The 22,007-nt window shown below is 38.4% G+C and overlaps 2 protein-coding genes across 2 annotated transcripts; both read right to left on the bottom strand.

Annotated features, from left to right (window-relative positions):
* Positions 1-10,293: 10,293 nt before the first annotated feature.
* On the bottom strand, positions 10,294-11,277 carry LOC113905197 (putative olfactory receptor 52P1). The gene has a single exon (XM_027562169.1). The coding sequence runs from the start codon at positions 11,257-11,259 to the stop codon at positions 10,294-10,296; it is 966 nt and encodes a 321-aa protein (XP_027417970.1). The 5' UTR covers positions 11,260-11,277.
* Positions 11,278-19,694: 8,417 nt separating this feature from the next.
* Positions 19,695-20,618, bottom strand: LOC113904992 (putative olfactory receptor 52P1). Its single transcript, XM_027562039.1, has one exon. It carries the CDS (start codon positions 20,601-20,603, stop codon positions 19,695-19,697), a length of 909 nt encoding a protein of 302 aa, XP_027417840.1. The 5' UTR covers positions 20,604-20,618.
* Positions 20,619-22,007: the final 1,389 nt, after the last annotated feature.

Below are 22,007 nucleotides of genomic sequence, written 5' to 3'. Positions count from 1 at the left end.
AATAAAAACACTATAAAAATCGTACATATGTATATATATAAATATAAAAGTACCATTAAAATTGAAATTGATTTTTGATAAATATGGCTGTGTTATTCAGTTGCCCGGTCGTGTCATTTGCCACCACATGGGCTGCAGCATGCCAGGCCTCCCTGTCCCTCACCACCTCCAGAGGTCTGCCCAAGTTCATGTCCGTTGCATCGGTGATGTCAAATGTTTGGATAGTGTATACTAAATTGTTATTAATTGTTGACAAAATGGTATCACTACTCATTTATTCTTAATACATTTGAACACTCAACTCTTAACTCCATGTAATCAGTTAAATAAATCAAGAAAAGTATAGGTATTTATGATTTAAAAACAAACAACAAATTTCAAAGTGCTGCATTCTGAAAAATATCTTTCCTAAATACCAAATAAATATCCTATTTATACTTTTGTGCTTTTACAGATATTTTTTAATTACTAAAACTGATTTTCTTGTTATATAATAATTTTAGGTCCCATTTTCAACACATTTGCAGCACTGTCAGAGCTCCATTCTTATACCACACAATAACACATTTTCTAAAACAAATTGAAGATCATTCAAGTACATTATAATTTAATTTTTATTACAGGGAAAATTAATTAATATTATGCTCTGAATGTGGAAAGCACATATTGGAAGAGTAACATTAACACATGAATATCATCGTTTATAAAGCACTATTTTGACATCATCTGTTATATATCTTTCCTAAACCCTGTAGACAACAAGCTTTTTTTTCTCACAGCTGCTGCTGCTAAGTTGCTTCAGTAGTGTCCGACTCTATGCGACTCCATAGACGGCAGCCCACCAGGCTCCCCCTTCCCTGGGATTCTCCAGGCAAGAACACTGGAGTGGGTTGCCACTGCCTTCTCCAATGCATGAAAGTGAAAAGTGAAAGTGAAGTCGTTCAGTCTTGTCTGACTCTTCACAACCCCATGGACTGCAGCCCACCAGGCTCCCCTGTCCCTGGGATTTTCCAGGCAAGAGTACTGGAGGGGGTTGCCATTGCCTTCTCTGTGTTTTCTCACTAGGAGATCCTCAATCTTAAAAACTCATGTTTTTCTCTCGATATGATAGTGGGCTCCTCCAGGCAAGTATTATCTAAAATGGATGAAATATAGTCATAACTGCTGCTGCTGCTAAGTCGCTTCAGTCGTGTCCGACTCTATGCGACTCCATAGATGGCAGCCCACCAGGCTCCCCCATCCCTGGGATTCTCCAGGCAAGAACACTGGAGTGGGTTGCCATTTCCTTCTCCAATGCATGAAAGTGAAAAGTGAAAGAGAAGTCACTCAGTCGTGTCCGACTCTCTGCGACCCCATGGACTACAGCCTACCAGGTTCCTCCGTCCATGGGATTTTCCAGGCAAGAGTACTGGAGTGGGGTGCCATTGCCTTCTCCGATAGTCATAACTACATCTCTCTAAAAATGAACCAAGAAAAATTAGACTGTCATTTGAGAACAGTTAAGGGAGGGCAGTTAAAAGGCAAGAATATTCTGACCATAACAGAAATATTCTCTAACTCTCCCCCTATTTCTTCTTGTCATGGGGGTGATTTGTATCTGACTTCTACCACAACTGAACCAATCATTCCAATAGGAAATAAAATAGCTATTCATAATCAAGATGGGAATTTACATTGAAATGCAATCTGAGAATTGAAGAAATAAGCATTTTCCAACCTCCCAAATTCCCAGTACATTTCTGCCTTCAAACATAATTGATGAACTCAAAGCTACATTTCTGAAAAACATCATAAACAATTCATATGCATTCAAAACCTCTGTCCACATTATCTTACTGCCCTAATAATTCTATCACTACTGCATTTTTTATTTCCTTAAATACCTTAGCTTCTGGATAGAAGAACAGTGAGCTGAATGTGATCTGGTCTAGGTGTTCAGAATCTTGACCAGAAACTATCACGCTTCTACAGTATATGTACATGCGTAGTCCTCAACTTCTAAACCCCTAGATATCTGTACTATTGAATATGTATTTAAGGAAAATCTGTGTCACATATGTCAAGGGGATAATTCAGAAGATAAAAGACATAGATGCTTGTACAGCCATCAGGTTAACCTCATGGGAAAAAGAAAGGAACAAGCCTTCCACACTTAACTGCTGTATGATAATACTTAAATAAGTAAATTATTCCATATTTTGGCATCTATGAATGTACTTGTGTATGTACATGTATTCAAAGGAGAGAAATTTAAATGAATACAAACTAATTTTAGTAAAAGTGAATGTTTTTAGTATTTATTGCAGAGTATTGTCTTTCCATGGGAGGCATTCTGAGACACAAGTCAAAAGCTCTCAAATAAGAATATTTCAATTACTCAAATATCCATCAAACTTTTATTTTGTCATGTCTGTAAATAACATCATAGTGTACTTAGTGCCTTCCAAATCATATTAGGAAATGTGTAGAGGATAGATACCATTGGACTTGTTATTCAAGAAGTTTACTTTCAACTGAAGTAGATAATGCATATTACGGCATTCTAAAAAGTCATCAAAAATTCAGGTTTGTCATGCATACATATTAAGTTAAGAATAATTAGATGCCTGAACCTTTACGTGATGATGATGACTATGAAAGAAGCAATAATTAAATTCAACAACTGATTCTAGTGTATGGGTGCACAGTATTGTGAGTGTACGAAAAGTCACAGAATTGTACATTTAAAACTGTACCTTTAAAATGCTCTAAAGAGCAAATTTTATATTATATGAGTTTTACAACATTTAAAAAAATGCCATATACCTCTCTTACTGTGTGCATGCTAAGTCGCTTCAGTTGTGTCCAACTCTCTGTGGCCCCATGGACTGTAGCCCACCAGACTCCTCTGTCTATGGGATTCTCCAGGCAAGAGTATTGGAGTGGGTTGCCATGCCCTCCTCCAGGGATCTTCCCAACCCAGGCATCAAATCCATATGTCTTACATCTCCTGCCTTGGCAGACGGGTTCTTTACCACTAGCACCACCTGGGAAGCCCACCTCTCTTACTGAGATTAAGCTAATTTTTTTTTCTTGGTTAAGCCTTCCCCTAATTGTAGCAAGTTTTTAATTAACATTGAGATTTGTGAAAGATTGATTCTGACAATTACTTTTCCAGGTTATCCTTTGTTTTATTAGAGACAGACTTTTATATTCCTACTTTGCTATTTTTATTGATATCATTCACCATCTACTGGTTTTTATGTGAACATAAATATTCATTGTTCTGGGATAAGTATCCAGAGATTTAACTGCTAAGCTCAAATAGTTACAGGTTGTGATTTAAAGAAATTTCTAAAATATGTTCCAGAGTGGCTGTATCATTTTACATTCCCACCAGCAAAGTATTAATGTTTCAGTTTTTCCATATCCTTGCCTGAATTTCTTCTAAAGTTATACTTTATCCATTCTCATATTTGTGCATTCATATTCTGTTTTAATTTGTGCTTAATAATGCCAAACATTTTTCATGTGCACATTTGCCATTTGTAGATTTTATCACTGAAAGTTCTGTTTGTATTTTCTGTCCAGTTTCTAATTTTGTTTTTGTTTTTTTTTTGCATTTGAGAAATAAACACTGTACCTTAGAGCTGTTGGTTATTGTTTTCTGCATGAACTAATCAAGATACGATGCTCATCTTCTTCAGATCTTCTGCAGGCATTTTGACCTTTCTAACCCCTTGTTCTTCAGTTACTTAAAAAAGTGAAAGTTGCTCAGTCCTGTCCAGCTCTTTGTGACCACATGGACTATACAGTCCATGGAATTCTCTAGGAAAGAATACTAGAATGGGTAGCCTTTCCCTTCTCCAGGGGAATCTTCCCAACCCAGGGATCGAACCCAGGTCTCCTGCATTGAAGGCAGATTCTTTACCAGTGGAGCCACAAGGGAAGCCCTCAGTTACTGAAAAGACCTGTTTAAAGATCCAACTTTAATTTCACTGTGAATTTGCTAATTTTGCTTGGTTCTGTTAAATTCTGTGTGTATGTATATATGCATATGTGTCCATAATGATATTAAGCACATGCAAATTGAGTCATTTTATATTTTTGTGTTGAAGTACTACTGTAATCATTATGAAATGCTGCAGTTTATCACTTCTAATATTTATTATGTTAAAATCTACTTTGTCTGTTATAGGTAGAACACAAGTTCTTTTTGTATTTATATACACATGATGTCTCTTAAAATCGTATATTTTTATCGAAGATATTTTCTAAACTTTTATTTCATATTCTTTCAGTTTGATTGCTAAGTCAACTTACATTATGTAGTTGCTGACCTTTTTTCAAGTTTACTATGTTTCTATCATCTTAGTTTAGTTTCCTCTGTTCTCTTTTTCCTTTGTTCCTCTTGCCATTTTAGACCAGTAAAATAGGTGTTATTATTGTTATTGTATTTTTCTCCAGTGGTAGTTTTTGTTAGGAGAAGGCAATGGCACCCCACTCCAGTACTCTTGCCTGGAAAACCCCATGGACAGAGGAGCCTGGTAGGCTGCAGTCCATGGGGTCGCTAAGAGTCCAACACAACTGAGTGACTTCTCTTTCACTTTTCACTTTCATGCATTGGAGAAGGAAATGGCAACCCACTCCAGTGTTTTTGCCTGGAGAATCCCAGGGACGGCAGAGCCTGGTGGGCTGCCGTCTATGGGGTCGCACAGAGTCGGATACGACTGAAGCGACTTAGCAGCAGCAGCTGTTTTTGTTATGCGTCCCTTTACTTTTCTGTAGTGGTTAACATAGGTATCACTTTGTACTTTACCTCTCAATGTCTAAGGTGCTCAAAGTAGCACATTTATCACTGTAATAATATAAGAACCTTACTAGACTTTGACTCCAATAACTCCTTTCCTACTCTTGCTGTTTATTGCTATATATTTTACCTCTATGTATGTTTAGACCTTACATATTATTTTTCCTATTTAAAAGAGTAAATATTTGTCATTAATATCCTCAGCTTTTTCTTTCTAGTGGTTTAATTTCTGTAGTTCTTTCTTCCATTAGTAATCATTACTCTACATTCTGAATAACATAATTTATGTAAATAAGTATTTATTTTTGATTTATATTTTCATTGGATTAGAATTCTAAGATAGAAATTGTTTTTCAGCACTTCAAAAATATAATTTCATGTCTTCTGACTTCAATGGTGTCTTTTGCAAAGTTGACTGCATGTATAAAGGCTACTATATTAAAGGTAGTGCGCAGAGATTATTATTCTGCAAGCTCACTTCTTTGTTTATATTCTAAATAAAATATCCCTTGTTTCATAAGAACATGCCCATGTGTGTGTATGTGTGTATGTGAGAGATGTTTATCATAAAACTATTCCTGGTGACAGAGAGATTGGAAAAAATTAGATATTAATAATCAGATAATAACTTTTTCAGTTGCATGTTATGAAAGTCTATAAAATAATTAGAAGCAAAAGTGAAATATGAATTACATAAACACATTTAAAATGATTGAGTTAAAAGTAAGCAATATAATAATACTTAACACAATATGATGAATACAAGTTTCTAAAGTAAGCGTTCAGTAAATGACTTTATATTCATGTATCTGAGGACGTATGTCAAACACAGTTTAGCAGATTCCAGTGATTGACAGGCCTAAGGATTAGAAGTGAAATTGGAGCATAAAAGTAAAAACAAAAAGCAAAACAAGAAATAGATCAGAAAACATGCAGTTTGTGTACCATTAAGAAAAAGATACCATGAAACTTACTTCACCTTGAACTTGCAACTGAGCTTCAATAAATTTATTAATGAGTTAATCAGTTTTGGAGTCACTAGCATACATTGAAGCTTATGGCCATTTATATTGGAAGACCTAAGGAAAGAGTGAAAAAGAAACCTAAGTCCAGGGATGTCCTAGTATAAAGAAACCCAGAAAAAAATAAAGGGCCAAAGGATGATCAGAAGTGTTCCATGAGAGTGAAGAGTAAGTTTGAATGTGTGGTATGATCCAGAAGTCAAGCAAAGAAAATGTTTCTAGACGAAGGGACAAATCAGTTATATTTAGGATTGTTGAGAAGTAGACTATAATTGACATAGAGGTGAAAGTACTAGATTTAATGACATGAGAGTAATATGTGAAATTGACAAATGCTATTTCAGTGAAATGTTCAGAGGTAAGGTATTCTGGAGAAAGCCAGAGGTGGCTAAGAATTATTCTGTGATGAGTAGGTAGAGAGAATGAACATTGGCAATCTTTCATTAAATTTTGCTTTCAAGATAAACTATTAAAATAGGGTGATTTTGTGATGAAAGATTGCTTTGTGCCTTTAAGAAATGAAAAACACAAAAAGATATATCAAAAAATAGAAATTAGTGTAAACTAACAACATTGGGGAAAGTATTGTGAAATCTTGAAACTGGGCAGGAAGAATTAATGCTGAAATCTTTGCTATGATACCTGTGACAAGTCTATAAAAGTAAAATTATTCATTGTCACTCAACTTCATATTAATTTAAAAAGATCCATAATATTATACAGAAAATGTTTAAGTCAATTAGTCTCATTTTCAGCTCAATGGAAGAAAAGCAACCACTGCTCTCCATAACCCTATGTACTCATAGAAATACATTTATTATAATATTTTATACATTTCATTATTGTACTTCTCCCTCCAAAATGTGCATTCTTTGAAAGCCCTCTTAAATAAAGGAGACAACTCATTAGGTGGGAATGAAGCAAATATAAGTAAGACTCACGCAAGGAGAGACCTGGTCAGATATCAGGTCACTATGTTTCTCGTAAGACAAGCAGAGGCTTACAATTCATTATATTATTGACCTCATGATAAACTCTCTATTTCATCTTTAAGATATCATTGAGAAAACAGAGAACTTTGGTGAAAAACAAGAATGTACAGTACATTTTGTTCAGAGTTAAATCACAGTTATTAAATTGAAATTTCTTTCACAAGTGAAAACAGTAATTTCAGTCATCTTGCCCCAGACCATTGGTTTCTGTAGATATATGTTTCAAGATGACTGTTCAGTTTCCTATTCATATTTTTCTTTCCTGTAAACTGATGTTATTGAGACTTGAATTACAGGGAGAACTCATGTGGAGGGTGAGGTCACATGAAATTTACTTGATATCCTGCAAAAAATATCATGGAGATGGACATTCAAATTTAGAGTTGCTTAATAACCAGATTTTGTTAAAAAAAATTAACAAACAGAAATTTCAATTAAATGGAGTTGGGAGTTCAGAAAGGGAAGCTTTCACAGATTATAGCCCAACAGGAAGAAAGACCTTTATTCTTTCAGGCAAGGATTCAGCTAATAAAAAACCATGAAGCCTTGGTTCACTATGGCCATCCCAACTTTCTTTCTCCTGCTGCAAAATAGTTCTTTCCTTAATATCCCAAATACTCATATGTCTCAGTAGGGTTTCAGAGCCCAGACTGCAATTCCCTGGTGATTGCAAATAGACTTATCTGTACTGGAAACATACCTGCCAGTCTGTTTGCTTCAGGTCAATAGTATTGACATTTCAAAAAATGTCTAGTCTTATTGCACTCAGTTTTGAAGTATTTTTTATTATTTTTTCTGTGGACCTCATTGAGGTTTTCTTTTTGATCTAATATCATTTTTTTTTTCAGAACATGAAGGAAAACATTGTAGACTTAGAAGAAAAGATAGGATAGTGCAGTATCAAGGAAGTCAATAGCAGACAGATGGTGGAGAAGTACATTGGTCAATAATACAACTTGTTGAAAAGTAGTCCAATTAGACAAGATACTGTTGACTTTGATGACCCACACCTCACTGGAAACTTCAACCTGCAGTTGAAGCCAGATTATAATGGGGGGAAGAGATAGGAAGCAAGAAAGCAGAAATGATTAGTTCCAAATATATTTATCAAAAACTTGCATAAAAAAGAAAAGTCACAAGGTTTCTGGTATTAGATATAAAAGTCAGTAAGTTCAAGCACATTGTGAACACAAGAAATAGAGAAAGTGAGTGATGGTCTGAGCTCCCAAGAGCATAGTTTGAGAACTTTGCTTGATCATAAAAATATATTAGTAATAAACAAATACAATAATATGAGAAAATAATGACTGTAGATGTCAAAAGATTGGAATTTGAGATAGTTTGTTTCTACGGTGATAGTGAGATAGTGTTAGTCGTTCAGTCGTGTTCAATTCTTTGCACCCCTATGGACAGTAGGCTGCCAGGCTCCTCTGTCCATGGAATTCTTCAGGCAAGAATATTGGAATGGGTTGCCATGCCCTCCTCTAGGGGATCTTCTCTACTCGAGATCGAACCCCGGTCTCCTGCATGACAGGCAGATTCTTTACCATCTGAGCCACCAGGGAAGTCCAGTTTACTTCTAATGCTTTCATTTTTCCTTATGGAATAGAAATTAATGGAATATGGAAGCCATGAAAGGCAGGAGGTACATAACAAATTTAGTATGATAAAAAATTTATTGCTATAAACCATGTAATAGGTAAAGCATAGTTATGTAATGAGATACCAGTTAAAATCTGAAATTATGAGCACATGGTGCTTGAAATCTGCCCATCCTTATACTTTCTTCAGAAGTGCTCCATACTGGGAGTATAGCAACACATGACACAGAGCACAGAATTGTTCCAGAGTTGGTGTTATAGGGCTTGTGTGCCAGTATGCTGGTCATTTTGAAGGACAAAATAGAAATTTAGTTGAGGAACCATGGTGTTAAGAATTGTACACAATTCTTAAAAATCTGTTAACATTTCCATTTGAGGACTATAATTTAAAAAAAAGAATTAAAATCAGTGCCACTCCACACAATGGCAATCTTCCTATAGAACAGTGTAATGATTACCTTTCCTCTGAAAAATAGTGTTTGATGTATTTTATTCCCATCTATGTGAAGTATCAGAATTATTCATATTCATGAGAATGGAAGCTTTAAAAGCTCATCTTAGTTTTACCACCTTGAGACTGATATGGGAAAATCTGTTAATTACAACAGGGAATTTTGTGTCTCTTCTACCTAACAGTGTAAGATGGCAAACAGATAATGACAAGCAGACAATGAGAACCATCGATAAATTCACAGTTGAAAATTAATTTGTCAGTTAAATGTGTCAAGCTGATTGTCTGAGGCTATTCTTTTTGGAAAGCAGAAGAGTTAGGTTGTACAGTAACAATTTCCAAGCCCAGTTTTAACGATGCAATTAAGACCTTTCCACTACATTGTGTTAGCTAAGACTGAAAGATTAAGATCCACTTGGGACTTTTTTCCTTCTATATAAATGTATGAATGAAAGGCTGAGACTTCCTATCCCAACTAGTTTGAGCAAGTGACTATCCTGACTCCTAGGTTCGTAGTTACGAGTCAGTGATCTCTGGAAGGACCTCTTAATTACATGAATGCATAATAATATTTAGAAACCTTAGACCCAGAATAATTTCCAGGTCACTCGGACTTAGGTTGGATCCCTAGAGGCTGGAGTCAGAAGTTTAGAAACAGCCCTCCCTTACCTATGCTGTGCCCTCATCCATGAAGGTCTTACTGTTTTAGGAGTCTAGGTTTCAAGCCCTTGATCTGCCACTTGCTAAAATTGAGAATATTGGTTAGACTTTTTTCTCTTTCTGCCTTCAAGTTCTAATGGAGAAATATAGCATTAATACAAAAGTGCGTAAGTCCCTTGTAGTTCTAATTTCTTTAACTGTGTATGGTCCTATTATTTGATCTTTCTGATGGTAATGAAGGTGAAAGTGAAGTCGCTCAGTCGTGTCCGACTCTTTGCGACCCATGGACTGTAGCCTACCAGGCTCCTCTGTCCGTGGGATTTCCAGGCAACAATACTGGAGTGGGTTGCCATTTCCTTCTCCAGGAGATCTTCCCAACCCAGGGATTGAACCTGATTCTCCTGCATTGTAGGCAGATGCTTTACCATCTGAGCTACCAGGGAAGTCTGGTAATATAGCTGCAATAATATAAGGCTAAAAATCCATGCCCACAGAACTGGGAGAGGGCCAGGTAGTGAGGAAAGTTCCAGTGACTATGCCAAAGCTCCTCTAACCAAGTTTGGAAGCATCTCACTATGTTATACTTCCTTGGATGAAAATTAAGAATGATGAACCAACTTTACTTTCACTGTGATTTCTTATGCTTTGGAATGGTCTAGAAAATACTTTGACCCAACATAACCTTCTTTAAACCTCTGTGCAAGTATCAAACACTAAGGACAGTTTAATCTTGAAAAGCTTATTACCATATGGACTAAGTCCCTTCTATACTCCTAGATCACTCCGGTGCCTTGAGCCCAGTTCCCTGCCCCTTTTGAAACACCCTGACAACTCTTTCCCGAATTTCTTTGGTCTTAACTCCATATACCATAGGGTTAAGAGCAGGTGGAAAGAGCAGATACACATTGGCCAAAATAATATGAGTGTGGAGTGGAACATGGTGACCAAAGCGATGTGTAAAAAAAGAGAAGAGGGCAGGTGTATAAGAGATTAGGATGACACAGACATGAGAACCACAGGTCCCTAGGGCCTTGGACCGAGCTTCATGAGATGAGAGGCGAAGGACAGCTCGTGCAATGAGGAAATAGGAAAGACCAATGCAAAACAAGTCCACCCCAATGACCAGAAGTGCTGCCGTCAGCCCATAAACACGATTAGGCCTGGTGTCTCCACAGGCTAGCTTCACTACAGCCATGTGTTCACAGTAGGTGTGCGGGATCACATGGCTTTGGCAGAAGCTCAAGCGCTGAATGAGGAAGGGGCATGGGAGCATAAGAATGGAACCTCGCACCATAGCTACCACCCCGATGCGGACAATGATGGTGTCAGTGAGGACAGTGGTATAGCGGAGTGGGTGGCAAATGGCCACATAACGATCAAAGGCCATGGCCAGCAACACAGTGGATTCCATCATGCAGAAAGCATGAATGAAGAACATCTGTGCCAGGCATGCAGAGGCAGACATGTGTCCAGCTCCACACCAGAGGATGGCCAGCAGCTTGGGGACTGTGGAGAAAGAGGCAGCCAAGTCAATGGTTGAAAGCATACACAGGAACAAGTACATAGGCTTGTGCAGGGCTGGTTCAGTGACAATGACCACCAGGATGGTTATGTTACCCACAATTGTGGCTGTGCCCAGGAGGCACACAGGGAGTGAGAGCCACAGGTGGAACTCTTCCAGACCTGGGATGCCCATGAGTATGAAAACAGAAGAGTCCAGGAAAGTATGATTAGGAGACACCATGGTCTGGCCAAGAGTACTAGGCAACTTCTTGGGTCAAAAACCCTCCTACAGCATGACATCACCTAAGGAAACAACACAGAACAGGGATATGAATCAGCTAGAGTCACATTTCTCTTTCTTACACCACATTTGTACTTAACAGAATACAAGCGAAGTAAACTCTCCTATTCCTTAATAGACCAGACACTGCATGTGCATAGTCACAGGATGAGAAAAATCAGGGAAGAAACTTTTTTATTTTGGACTCCACAGGATATCATTCCTTACAATGTGGATGAATTTAAGAGATAATGCACCAGATAGCCCAAATGTGCAGAACAAGAGCAACTGTTGTTTGTTCTCATAAACATAGGGATTAAGAGGAGAGAAGGTTGGTGACAAGCACTATTCTATCAACAGGTCAAGATCAATAAATACATGACCTCCACAGAAGGTGGATAAATATGGCTTATTCCATTAGGTATTTATGTAGAGTATTGTTGGACACACTGTCCCATGAACTTATATCCGAGGGGGCAGAGACAGCAAAGATCTAATGTTCTGATCTATTTAACTTAGGATCTTTTCATTCCTAAATTAAAACTGATTGAGGTAAAAGTTTTTACTGTCCAAAAGTGTGAACATTATTTATGTGCTTTGAGCTCTCCAGATCTCCACCAAATATTCAAGTGACAGTATATTCTAGATTTTTTCTTTTGCCTTCTCTCATTTTTTAAGAGAGGCAGGAATATTTTAGAGATACAGAATCTTAGAATTTTTAAAGCTGGAAGGGGTGCTCACAAGAGAAAAAAAAAAAAAAGAGCTTGGGACCCATATAACTGGGAACAAATCTCTTACTGACACTATTGCCTTGGACAAGCCAATTTTCCTCTAAGACCAGATTTCCATTTCTGGTCTGGAATATGGTAATAATACTTTGTAAGGATGTTGAAATGCAAACACCACCTTGTACAGTGTGTGGCTCATAGAAGGTGTTCAGTAAACAATGTCATTTGCTGTTACCATTGCTTTCATATTAATAGGTCAGCGACCTCATATCCTATTTTAACACAATTTCCTTAACCTGCTATTTATTAGAATCTAATCTTATCTTGAATATTTATTTATACAATAAGAATTAGAAGGTAAACCTACTGACAAAATACATATTCTTTAAAGTGTTTTCTGTATGATCTCTACAGTTAAATGATGATCATTCAGAGACTGGAAAACAGCTTCCCAGTCTGATCTCAACTACACTATATGTCCTCAGCTCTTACTTTTATGACACAGATATGCTCACTGAGCTAATGTGAAGGGCTCAACATGGATAGCGGAGCAGGAGTCAGATTGTGAAAGCAGAAAACCTCTGCTCACAGCACCACCCAGCCACTTAGTTTATGCCAGACATCCCTATGGCTTTCGGTCTCTCACAAATTCACTCACCCTTAGCCCGGATGCTTAATTTGAGGACGGTTCTCTGAGTTTCCTTCCTACTTCTTAAGTCACTGACTTTCTGTCTTATGACTTTTTTCTTGTAGAAGTTGGACTTATCACATATTGCACATATCACCTGATTAGATTGGCTCATAATTTGATTGATGCAAGTGAACACGACCTGTAGTTCCTGTAGTTTTCATCTAAGGGATCCCAAACTTTATGCGTACCACCACCTTCAGAAGGCCATGTCCTCCTATCATGTCACTCTCTCCCACTATCATCTCATCCAGCTCACGGGAATAAACCCCTGTCTCACACCATCTCTTACATAAAATATTTTACGATATTGGTAAATATTTGGGATCATTCTTAGTCACACCTCAGTTTGAATCTCGCCTTCTGACTAAATTTCTAATCCAATTCTTATTGTGACATTAAAGCCAATGCCCTCAGTAAGATAAAAGTTCCAGCATCACCATTTGGCTAAACATAGGTTGGAGAAACTTTCCATGCCTGAAACTGCAGCACAAATCAAAGCCTGTCATTCTGTCTGTGTAAGAGCACAGCTAAACTGGGATACCTCTGGCAATTGTAAGACCATTGAACTGTTGTTGATCTCTGCAAAGTGTCACCACACACACATTCCTCTCAAGTGCTTAGTGAGTAATCAGTTCTTAGCACATGTCTTGAATTTACTTCATAATGCCTCCCATTTCTCTGGTTTGACTAATAAATCACTTGCTACTTGCTTTGTTGAAGGCTCCCCACTCAGCTTCCCTTTTCAACTAGAGGGATTAATGACAAATTAAAACTCCCATTTTAGGAAATCTGCTGAACAAATTCCAAATTAGATTACATAGAGTTGTTATTTAGCAAAATCCCCTTTCCATACCTCTAAATCTCACTTTCTCTTCTTTGAAGTAAATTTCCATCACCGTCTACACAGGAAGATTTTTCTTGAGGGCTAAGAAACATCTTTCCTAGAATCTTTCCCTAGCCCAAACTCACATAACTGCAGGACAGCAGAGAAGAGAAGGCACAACATTGTAGAAATATTCTCCGAAGATGGAAAGAACAGTACTAGTCTCCTGCCCTCAACTTTCTGAATACTGAGCCCAGAGGTTGCTGTGCTGATGAAATCTGTCTCTCAGTCCCACTTGGGAGTTAGGTGGATTGCATTGTGTTTAAGGCCAGAGCCATCTAGGGAGAATCTGTGTTTCCTAGGAAACAGAACATCCAAGCCTTTCTTTTCCAGATGATCAGATCAGATTTTAGAGGTGAAGCTAGAGGCTTTTGTTAAAGAGTCAGGGAAGGAGTATTAATAGTCTGTATCCTTGAAATTCTTTCTCTATTTTTGTTTCATTTTCTTTCTAATTCTCCACCTCTCAGAGATGGGACTATTTATCTAAGGGCACCTAACATTTTTAACTTGCAGATACAAGCGCTATGGTTATCTGACCTGGATCCCTGTTTCCAATGCAGCTCCATTTTCCAAGGATCCCAGGGTGGATATACTTTCTCTTTCATGTCCCTGTTTATCCCAGAGTCATTCTGCCTTGTTTACTTTTTCCTGGGACTACACTGTTATAGAGGATTTACTGCACATGTCCCCAGACTGGTCACTGTTACATAGTTGCACAGTAATTGGCTTTGTTAGACACTTTTTTTTTTTTAACCTGTGCATGATGTAGCAAGCTAGTGATGGAATTCAAAAGGAAATTATACTGGTATCTAGGAGAAGGCAATGGAACCCCACTCCAGTACTCTTGCCTGGAAAATCCCATGGACGGAGGAGCCTGGTGGGCTGCAGCCCATTGGATCACTAAGAGTCAGACACGACTGAGCGACTTCTCTTTCATGCATTGGAGAAGGAAATGGCAACCCACTCCAGTATTCTTGCCTGGGGAATCCCAGGGACGGGGGAGCCTGGTGGGCTGTCATCTATGGGGTCGGACACAGAGTCGGACACGACTGAAGCGACTTAGCAGCAGCAGCAGCAGCAGGAGATGTGAATGCAGTTTTTCACCATATGAAGTAATTATATTAAAAAGTCATATACATTAAACATTACTAAACCTCTATCTCCTGTTGTTCTTTGCTGAGAATTTATCAACTGTGCTAATCTCAATGAAGACTTCCCAGGTGACTCAGTGGCAAAGAATCCTTCTGCCAGTGCAGGAGATGCTGATTCAGTCCCTGAGTCAAGAATATCCACTGGTGGAGGAAATGGCAACCCACTCTAGTATTCTTGCCTGGAAAAATCCAATGGACTGAAGAGTCTGGCAGGCTGAAGTCCATGGGATCACAAAAGAGTTAAACATGATTTAGTGGCTAAACAACAAATCTCAGTAAACTGTACTGTTAGAGAGCTCATTTGCATTAAAACCACAATCCTATGTTCTCTGGGTCTAATTCACTCTTGGTAACAATACTCTCATATGTAAAGAGTTTATTTATTTGATATAACTTTACCACTCATAGAGTTTACTTACTATGCATCCCAAGTCTCTTGAAAAAATGTCTTAAACTTCTATTCCCAGTAAACCAGCCCCAGCCATCATCTAGGGCCTTATATTATGAGGGGATAGTCCAAGAATTATCTGTAGAATTATGGTCTCTATCCATAATTTACTGCAAAATTTGGTCTCCTTATCACCATTCTGAATGCTTCTCCTCTAGTCCCACCGTATTCAAAGAGATCAATTTTCATTTGTAGACACTTCCCACAACTAGACTAGATCTATGTTCAATCAACTGCATGCATGCTCTTGATCCTAGTTTTGGAGAGTCTCTCCAAAGTCAACAGTTTTCAAACTTGGTGTTCTTCAAAATTACCTGTAGCTCCTGTTAAGACACAGGTTGCCAGTCCATACCTCCAGAATTTCTGAATCACTAAATTTGGAGCAGGGTCCTAATGTGTGCCTTTCTTATGACTTCCCAATTAATGCAAATGTCACTGGTAAAGGAATCACACTTTAAGAAACACTGTTTTAAGAAAATGAAAATTAAAAAAAAATCTTTTGGTTGGATTTTCCTTATCAAATTGCTCTATGGTCTACACTTCTGGTGAGTGCTATTGGACGATGTAGTTATCATAAACACCTTTAACATGTTACCTTAAAAACCTAGAGAAGAACAGGATTGTAGCAATTTTCCTTTCCTGAAACCTGCCTTGAATGTTCTCATCTGTCTATAGCTAAAAGTGCTTTAGAGAAACTTTCAATCCATTTCACTCCTTTTAGTTAAATGAAAAATAAAAATAAAACAAGGGAGAAATAAAGGTTTGCAATGCCTTTGTTCCCCCCTAATCAAGTCTAGCTCTCAGCAAGATACAGGAAAAGTCCCGGGTGGTGCATTCTATGGAGCTTACAATAGTGCTATGATGTGTCAACTTGGATAGTCTAAACTATAGTTTGAGAGGGGAAAATTGCCCCTTGTATTCCTCTTGAGTTCTTATGGCCAGATGAATAATAAAATTGGCACATAAAGATTAGCAGGAGAAAAGGAAACAAATTTAATCCATGTACATTGAGGTTTTGTAGAAGTAGAACTTAACAAATGGCAAAGCAGGCAGTTTTTATAAATTTAGAGAAGGAAACTATAAATTTGTGAGGAATTGATAAGACAAATAAACTTAATTAATGAGGAATCTAAACAGAGTGTGGGCTTGAGGTAGTAAATTAGAAAAGGGACACCATTTCTTTATACAGGCTTCTTGGCCCCAACATCCTGTCTCTGGTGAGGAGGTTGTCATTTTGACATCAGAAACTTATTGTTTGCTCTCATGGAGGGAGAGAGGAGGGTTAAAGTGTATCTATTTCCCTTTTTTTTTTTTTTTGAGATCTGTCTTTATTATTTTTAATTTATTTATTTTAATTGGAGGCTAATTACTTTACAATATTGTGGTGGTTTTTGCCATACATAGACATGAATCAGCCATGGATGTACATGTGTCCTCCTATCCTGAGCCCCTCTCCCAACTCTCTTCCCACCCCATTGCTCTGGGTTGTCCCGGAGCACCAGCTTTGACTGCCCTGCTTCATGCATCAAACTTGCACTGGTCATCTATTTTACAAATGGTAATATACATGTTTCAGTGCTATTCTCTCATATCTTCCCACCCTTGCCTTCTCCCACATAGTCCAGAAGTCTGTTCTTACATTGTGTCTCTTGCTGTCTTGCATATAGGTTCATTGTTACCATCTTTCTAAATTCCATATATATTCATTAATATACTGTACTGGTGTTTCTCTTTCTGACTTATTTCACTCTATATAATAGGCTCCAGTTTCATCCACCTCATTAGAATTGACTCAAATGCGTTCTTTTCTATAACTGAGTAATATTCCATTGTGTATCAGTCAGTCAGTTCGTCACTCAGTCATGTCTGACTCTTTGAGACCCTATGAATCACAGCAGGCCAGGCCTCCCTGTCCATCACCAACTCCCGGAGTTCACGCAAACTCACGTGCATCGAGTCGGTGATGCCATCCAGCCATCTCATCCTCTGTCGTCCCCTTTTCCTCCTGCCCCCAATCCCTCCCAGCAACAGGGTCTTTTCCAATGAGTCACGTTACCACAACTTCCTTATCCATTCGTCTCGATGGACACAGGTTACTTCCATGTCCTAGCTACTGTAAACAGTGCTTCAGTGAACTTTGGGTTACATGTGTCTCTTTCAATTCTGGTTTCCTCAGTGTGTGTGCCCAGCAGGAGATTGCTGGGTCATATGGCAGTTCTATTTCCAGTTTTTTAAGGAATCTCCACACTGTACTCATTCGAATAGTGGCTGTACTCGTTGCATTCCCACCAACTGTGTAAGAGAGCTCCCTTTTCTCCACATCCTCTCCAGCACTTGTTATTTGTAGACTTTTTGATGGCAGTCATTCTGACTGGCATGAGATGGTACCTTATTGTGGTTTTGATTTGCGTTTCTCTGATGATGATGTCAAGTATCTTTTCATGTGTTTGGTAGCCATCTCTATGTTTTCTTTGGAGAAATGTCTGTTTAGTTCCTCAGCCCTTTTTTTTTTTTTTTTTTAATTTAATTGTTTATTTTTCTGGAATTGAGCTGTATAAGCTGCTTGTATATTTTGGAGATTAATTCTTTGTCAGTTGTTTCATTTGCTATTATTTTCTCCCATTCTGAAGGCTGCCTTGTTTATAGCTTCCTTCATTGTACAAAAGTTTTTAAGTTTAATTAGGTCCCATTAGTTTATTTGCGCTTTTATTTCCATTACTCTGAGAGGTGGGTCATTAAAGTTGAGAGAGTCAATTCCGAGGCAGGTTGATAAGAAGTCCAGGGTACCTGAGGAGGAGAAAGAGGTCTAGGTCTCTAAAGGAGACAGGAGTCTGGAATTCTCAAGGAGAAGGAAAGGACAAACTTTTTTTTCTACATACCTTAGTCTAGTAAGGATTATATAACAACAATGTATCCTACTTGAGGACACATTTGTCGGTCTTGAGAAACTTCTGACTAATCCTATTATCTTAAAATGTATACTATGGGATTGGGTCTGGTAAGATCTTTATATTATTAATTCTAATCCTGCCATCTTAAAATGTAAATTGTGGGAGGTCTAGTAAGATCTTTACAACCTTGAGACATTCTTTTGATTTAATAACCAGTTGAAAAAGTATGTAATTCCCTTTCCAAAGACTAGAGAGGGGGGCATTCTCTGTCCCTCTTCTGATGTCTACGTCAGAAGCATTCTATCCTTTTTCACTTTAATAAAACTGCTACACAAAAGCTCTTGAGTGATCAAGCCTGGTCTCTGGCCCTGAAGCTAAATCTTCGGAATCTTTGTGAATCTGACATTGTTCATCGTAAACTATCAAAGTGTATCTCTTTCACTGCTGTATCTTAAGTAACTTGTTTTATTGAAATATAGTTGATTTACAATATTATATTAGATTCTGATGTGCAACATAGTAATTCAATATCTTCATAGATAAAGTCAATTTAAAGTTATTATAAAACATTGGATATATTCCCTGTGCTATACTATGTAATTTTATAATTATTATTTTATACAAAATGGTTTGTACATCTTAATCCCTTATCACTATTTTACCCCTCCTCCATTTTCTCTCCTCATTGGTAACCACTAGATTGTTCTCTATATTTGGGAGTTTCTTTCTGTTTTGCTAGTCATTCATGCCAGGCAATGGCACCCCACTCCAGTACTCTTGCCTGTAAAATCCCATGGAGAGAGGAGCCTGGTAGGCTGCAGTCCATGGGGTCGCTAAGAGTCGGACACGACTGAGCAACTTCACTTTCACTTTTCACTTTCATGCATTGGAGAAGGAAATGGCAACCCACTCCAGTATTCTTGCCTGGAGAATCCCAGGGACGGGGGAGCCTGATGGGCTGCCGTCTATGGGGTCGCACAGAGTCGGACACGACTGAAGCGACTTAGCAGCAGCAGCAGCAGCAGTCATTCATGATATTCATTCATGATAAGTGATAACATTGTATTTGCCTTTCTCTGATTTATTTCACTAAGCAAAGTACCCTCCAGGTCCATTGCACTAAAAAATTCAGAAACTTTACACGTTAAGGTGATATTTAAGATAATGAGTATTGTCAGGTCCCTTGCAACAATACAATACTATTTAGAAACAGACATAGAATTAGAGAAATAGAAAACTGAAACAAACACAAACTTTCTACCAATATAGGAAAAGTTTATCTTGGATCATTCACAGAAAAATTTTTTCTGCAGTTAGCAAACATGAACACATATGTGAAAATTATAAAGAGACCCATGTCATAAGAGTGGTGCTATTAAACAGACATAGAAAGAGCTATCTTGGCTTTCCCCTTTCTAGTTTACAAATCAATGAAAGTGCAATCATATTTGCTCTTCATATAACCTAACACATGCAACACATACTTCTTCATGGTTTCCACAGATCATCTGGAGATACAACTGGATCTTGGATGGTTGGGCAAAGGTGTATACAATTGTCCTCAGTGTTCACTTACTCACAGGTACGTGATCAGGACTTGTAACCTATGAATGTCTTCTGCACAGGCATTTGGCCACTTTGACCTGTATATCCTTTGTCTTCATGCCATAAATGATGGGATTGAACATTGAGGGTATGAGAAGGTAGAGATTGGCAAGAAGAATGTGGGCATGAGGTGGGATATTGTGACCAAGGCGGTGGGTGAGAGAAGAGAAAAGTGCAGGCACATAAGTGATAAGGATGACAAAGAGGTGGGCTGAGCAGGTGTTAAGGGCTTTGTAGATGGCATCTCGAGAATTGAGACGTATCACGGCCTGCAAGATGAGACCATAAGAGAAGCCAATGAGCACTAAATCAAGCCCCACCACAAGAAGAATCACAAAGAGCCCATAGATCCGGTTAGGCCTGGTGTCATCACAGGCCAGTTTCACCACAGCCATGTGGTCACAGTAGGTATGAGGAATGACCATGTGGCAGAAGGTCAACCTTTGCAGTAGAAGAGGCATGGGCAGGATAAGAATCACCCCCTTGGCTAAAGCCATCAGTCCCAGGCGTCCAACTAAGGAATGGCTCAGAACTGTGTTGTAGCGTAGTGGCTCACACACAGCCACAAATCGGTCAAAGGCCATTGCAACAAGTAGGGCTGATCGTACCACAGATGTTCCATGGATGAAAAACATCTGAGTGAAACAGGCATTGACAGCTATGTCCCGATCATTGAACCAGAAGAGGCAGAGGAGCTTAGGCAACAGAGCCAGAGTGGATATAAGGTCAGCCACCATCAGCAGAGCCAGGAGCAGGTACATTGGTGTGTGAAGTGTGGGCTCCCTGGCCAGCATGAAAAGGATGGCACCATTACTGATGAGGATAGCCAAAAACATGGAGAAGAAAGGAACAGATAACCATAAGTGCTGTGCCTCTAAGCCAGGTATGCCCATCAAAGTGAAGGTCATAAAGTTGGAGCGGTTGAAGATAGCATAGTAGAAACTGGTGGTGGTTGATAAAGGAAGTTTTGACACTTCCCAATGAGACATGGCAGTGTGCCGTTTTTTTTTATATCAGTTTGGCTTTCAGTGAGTCACTTGAGTTGGGGTTCAGAGAAAAATGGAAGAATACCCCTTTGGAAACATGGAGTTTTCAACATGGCTTCAGTTCTATCACAACATCATTTTCACACTCACTTCTTTATGAGCCTCAAACTTCTTTTCTGTATAAGGAATGTTGTGATGGACTTTAACTCTCACCTCTTCCAGTTCAGCAATTCTCTACATCAAAAATTTTGTCTGAAATTCTGAGTAAGAATAGGAGAAAAGATTTTCAACCTTGATTAAAAGATGGGAGAACATGATAGAAGAACTGTAATATTCTCATTGGGAAGCGTCCTACGGAGAGGAAATATGCTTACCCTTTATTGCAAGAGTGATGTGCTGTTGGGAGTCTCCGTGTTCCTTATGTGTTATCCTTCTTTCAGAAATCTAGTCTCTGGTTATGATCCTGTTTCTCCCCACTGGATTCCTCTGTTTCTCTTGGACAAAATGTCATAGATTGTCTAAATGAAGACAACATCAGCTTGCTCCTTTTGTAGGATAAACCCTTACAATTGGATTTTCTCTTTTTTTGTAATGCAAGTGCTTGCCTTGAGCTTTGATTGCCTAGGCATACACTTCAGACATGGCTATCTCATAAACACTTTGGCAGCCAGAGGACTAGATGAATGGGGAGGCCAGTTTCCTTTATTTTAGAGTTCTTGGTTATTTTTGATATCTGGCCATTTGGGTCCTTTGTTTTCCCTTTCCCCATACTTTAGATTTTTGCTCTTATGTTTTAAATTCACCAACAAACAGTGAGCCTACAAAATCCTAAGCCCACATGCTTGACTCCAATAAAAGAAGAACCCAAGACCTAGGTGCTCCTCATGACCTCACTGTGTGGTCCCAAGTTTGCTATGTAATTTCTAGCATTTCTTAGTAATGAACATTCTTCTCCTTCCCCACTTGCTGCAAAGTTTCCTGATGGCTATTGCTGAGGGCATCTTCCATTTATGCCAAGAACTACAAGGACAGGTCCAACTACCAGACTGGCTATCCATAGGTATTGTCAAGTACAAAACAATCTCCTACTCTCTCTCGCAAGCTATGTATTTATGCACTTGATAGACAGTCTTCTGTGTTTTTTCTTCTGATTTGTGCATCTTTCTTTCATTACAGTCAGCCCTCCTGTGTAGATTGAATTGCCTTTAATCATGAGTAATTTACTTCAAATTAGTCCACTGGGCTACTAATTATTCTTCAGACATATCATGAAGTACTTGAAGCATGATAAGTTTGTTCCTGCTTCAGGGTATTTGCCCTTACTGT

Source organism: Bos indicus x Bos taurus, chromosome 15, assembly GCF_003369695.1.
Source record: "Bos indicus x Bos taurus breed Angus x Brahman F1 hybrid chromosome 15, Bos_hybrid_MaternalHap_v2.0, whole genome shotgun sequence".
Taxonomy (NCBI): Eukaryota; Metazoa; Chordata; class Mammalia; order Artiodactyla; family Bovidae; genus Bos; species Bos indicus x Bos taurus.
The sequence above is the reverse complement of the archived record's forward strand: the minus strand, read 5'-3'. Positions and strand labels throughout refer to the sequence as shown.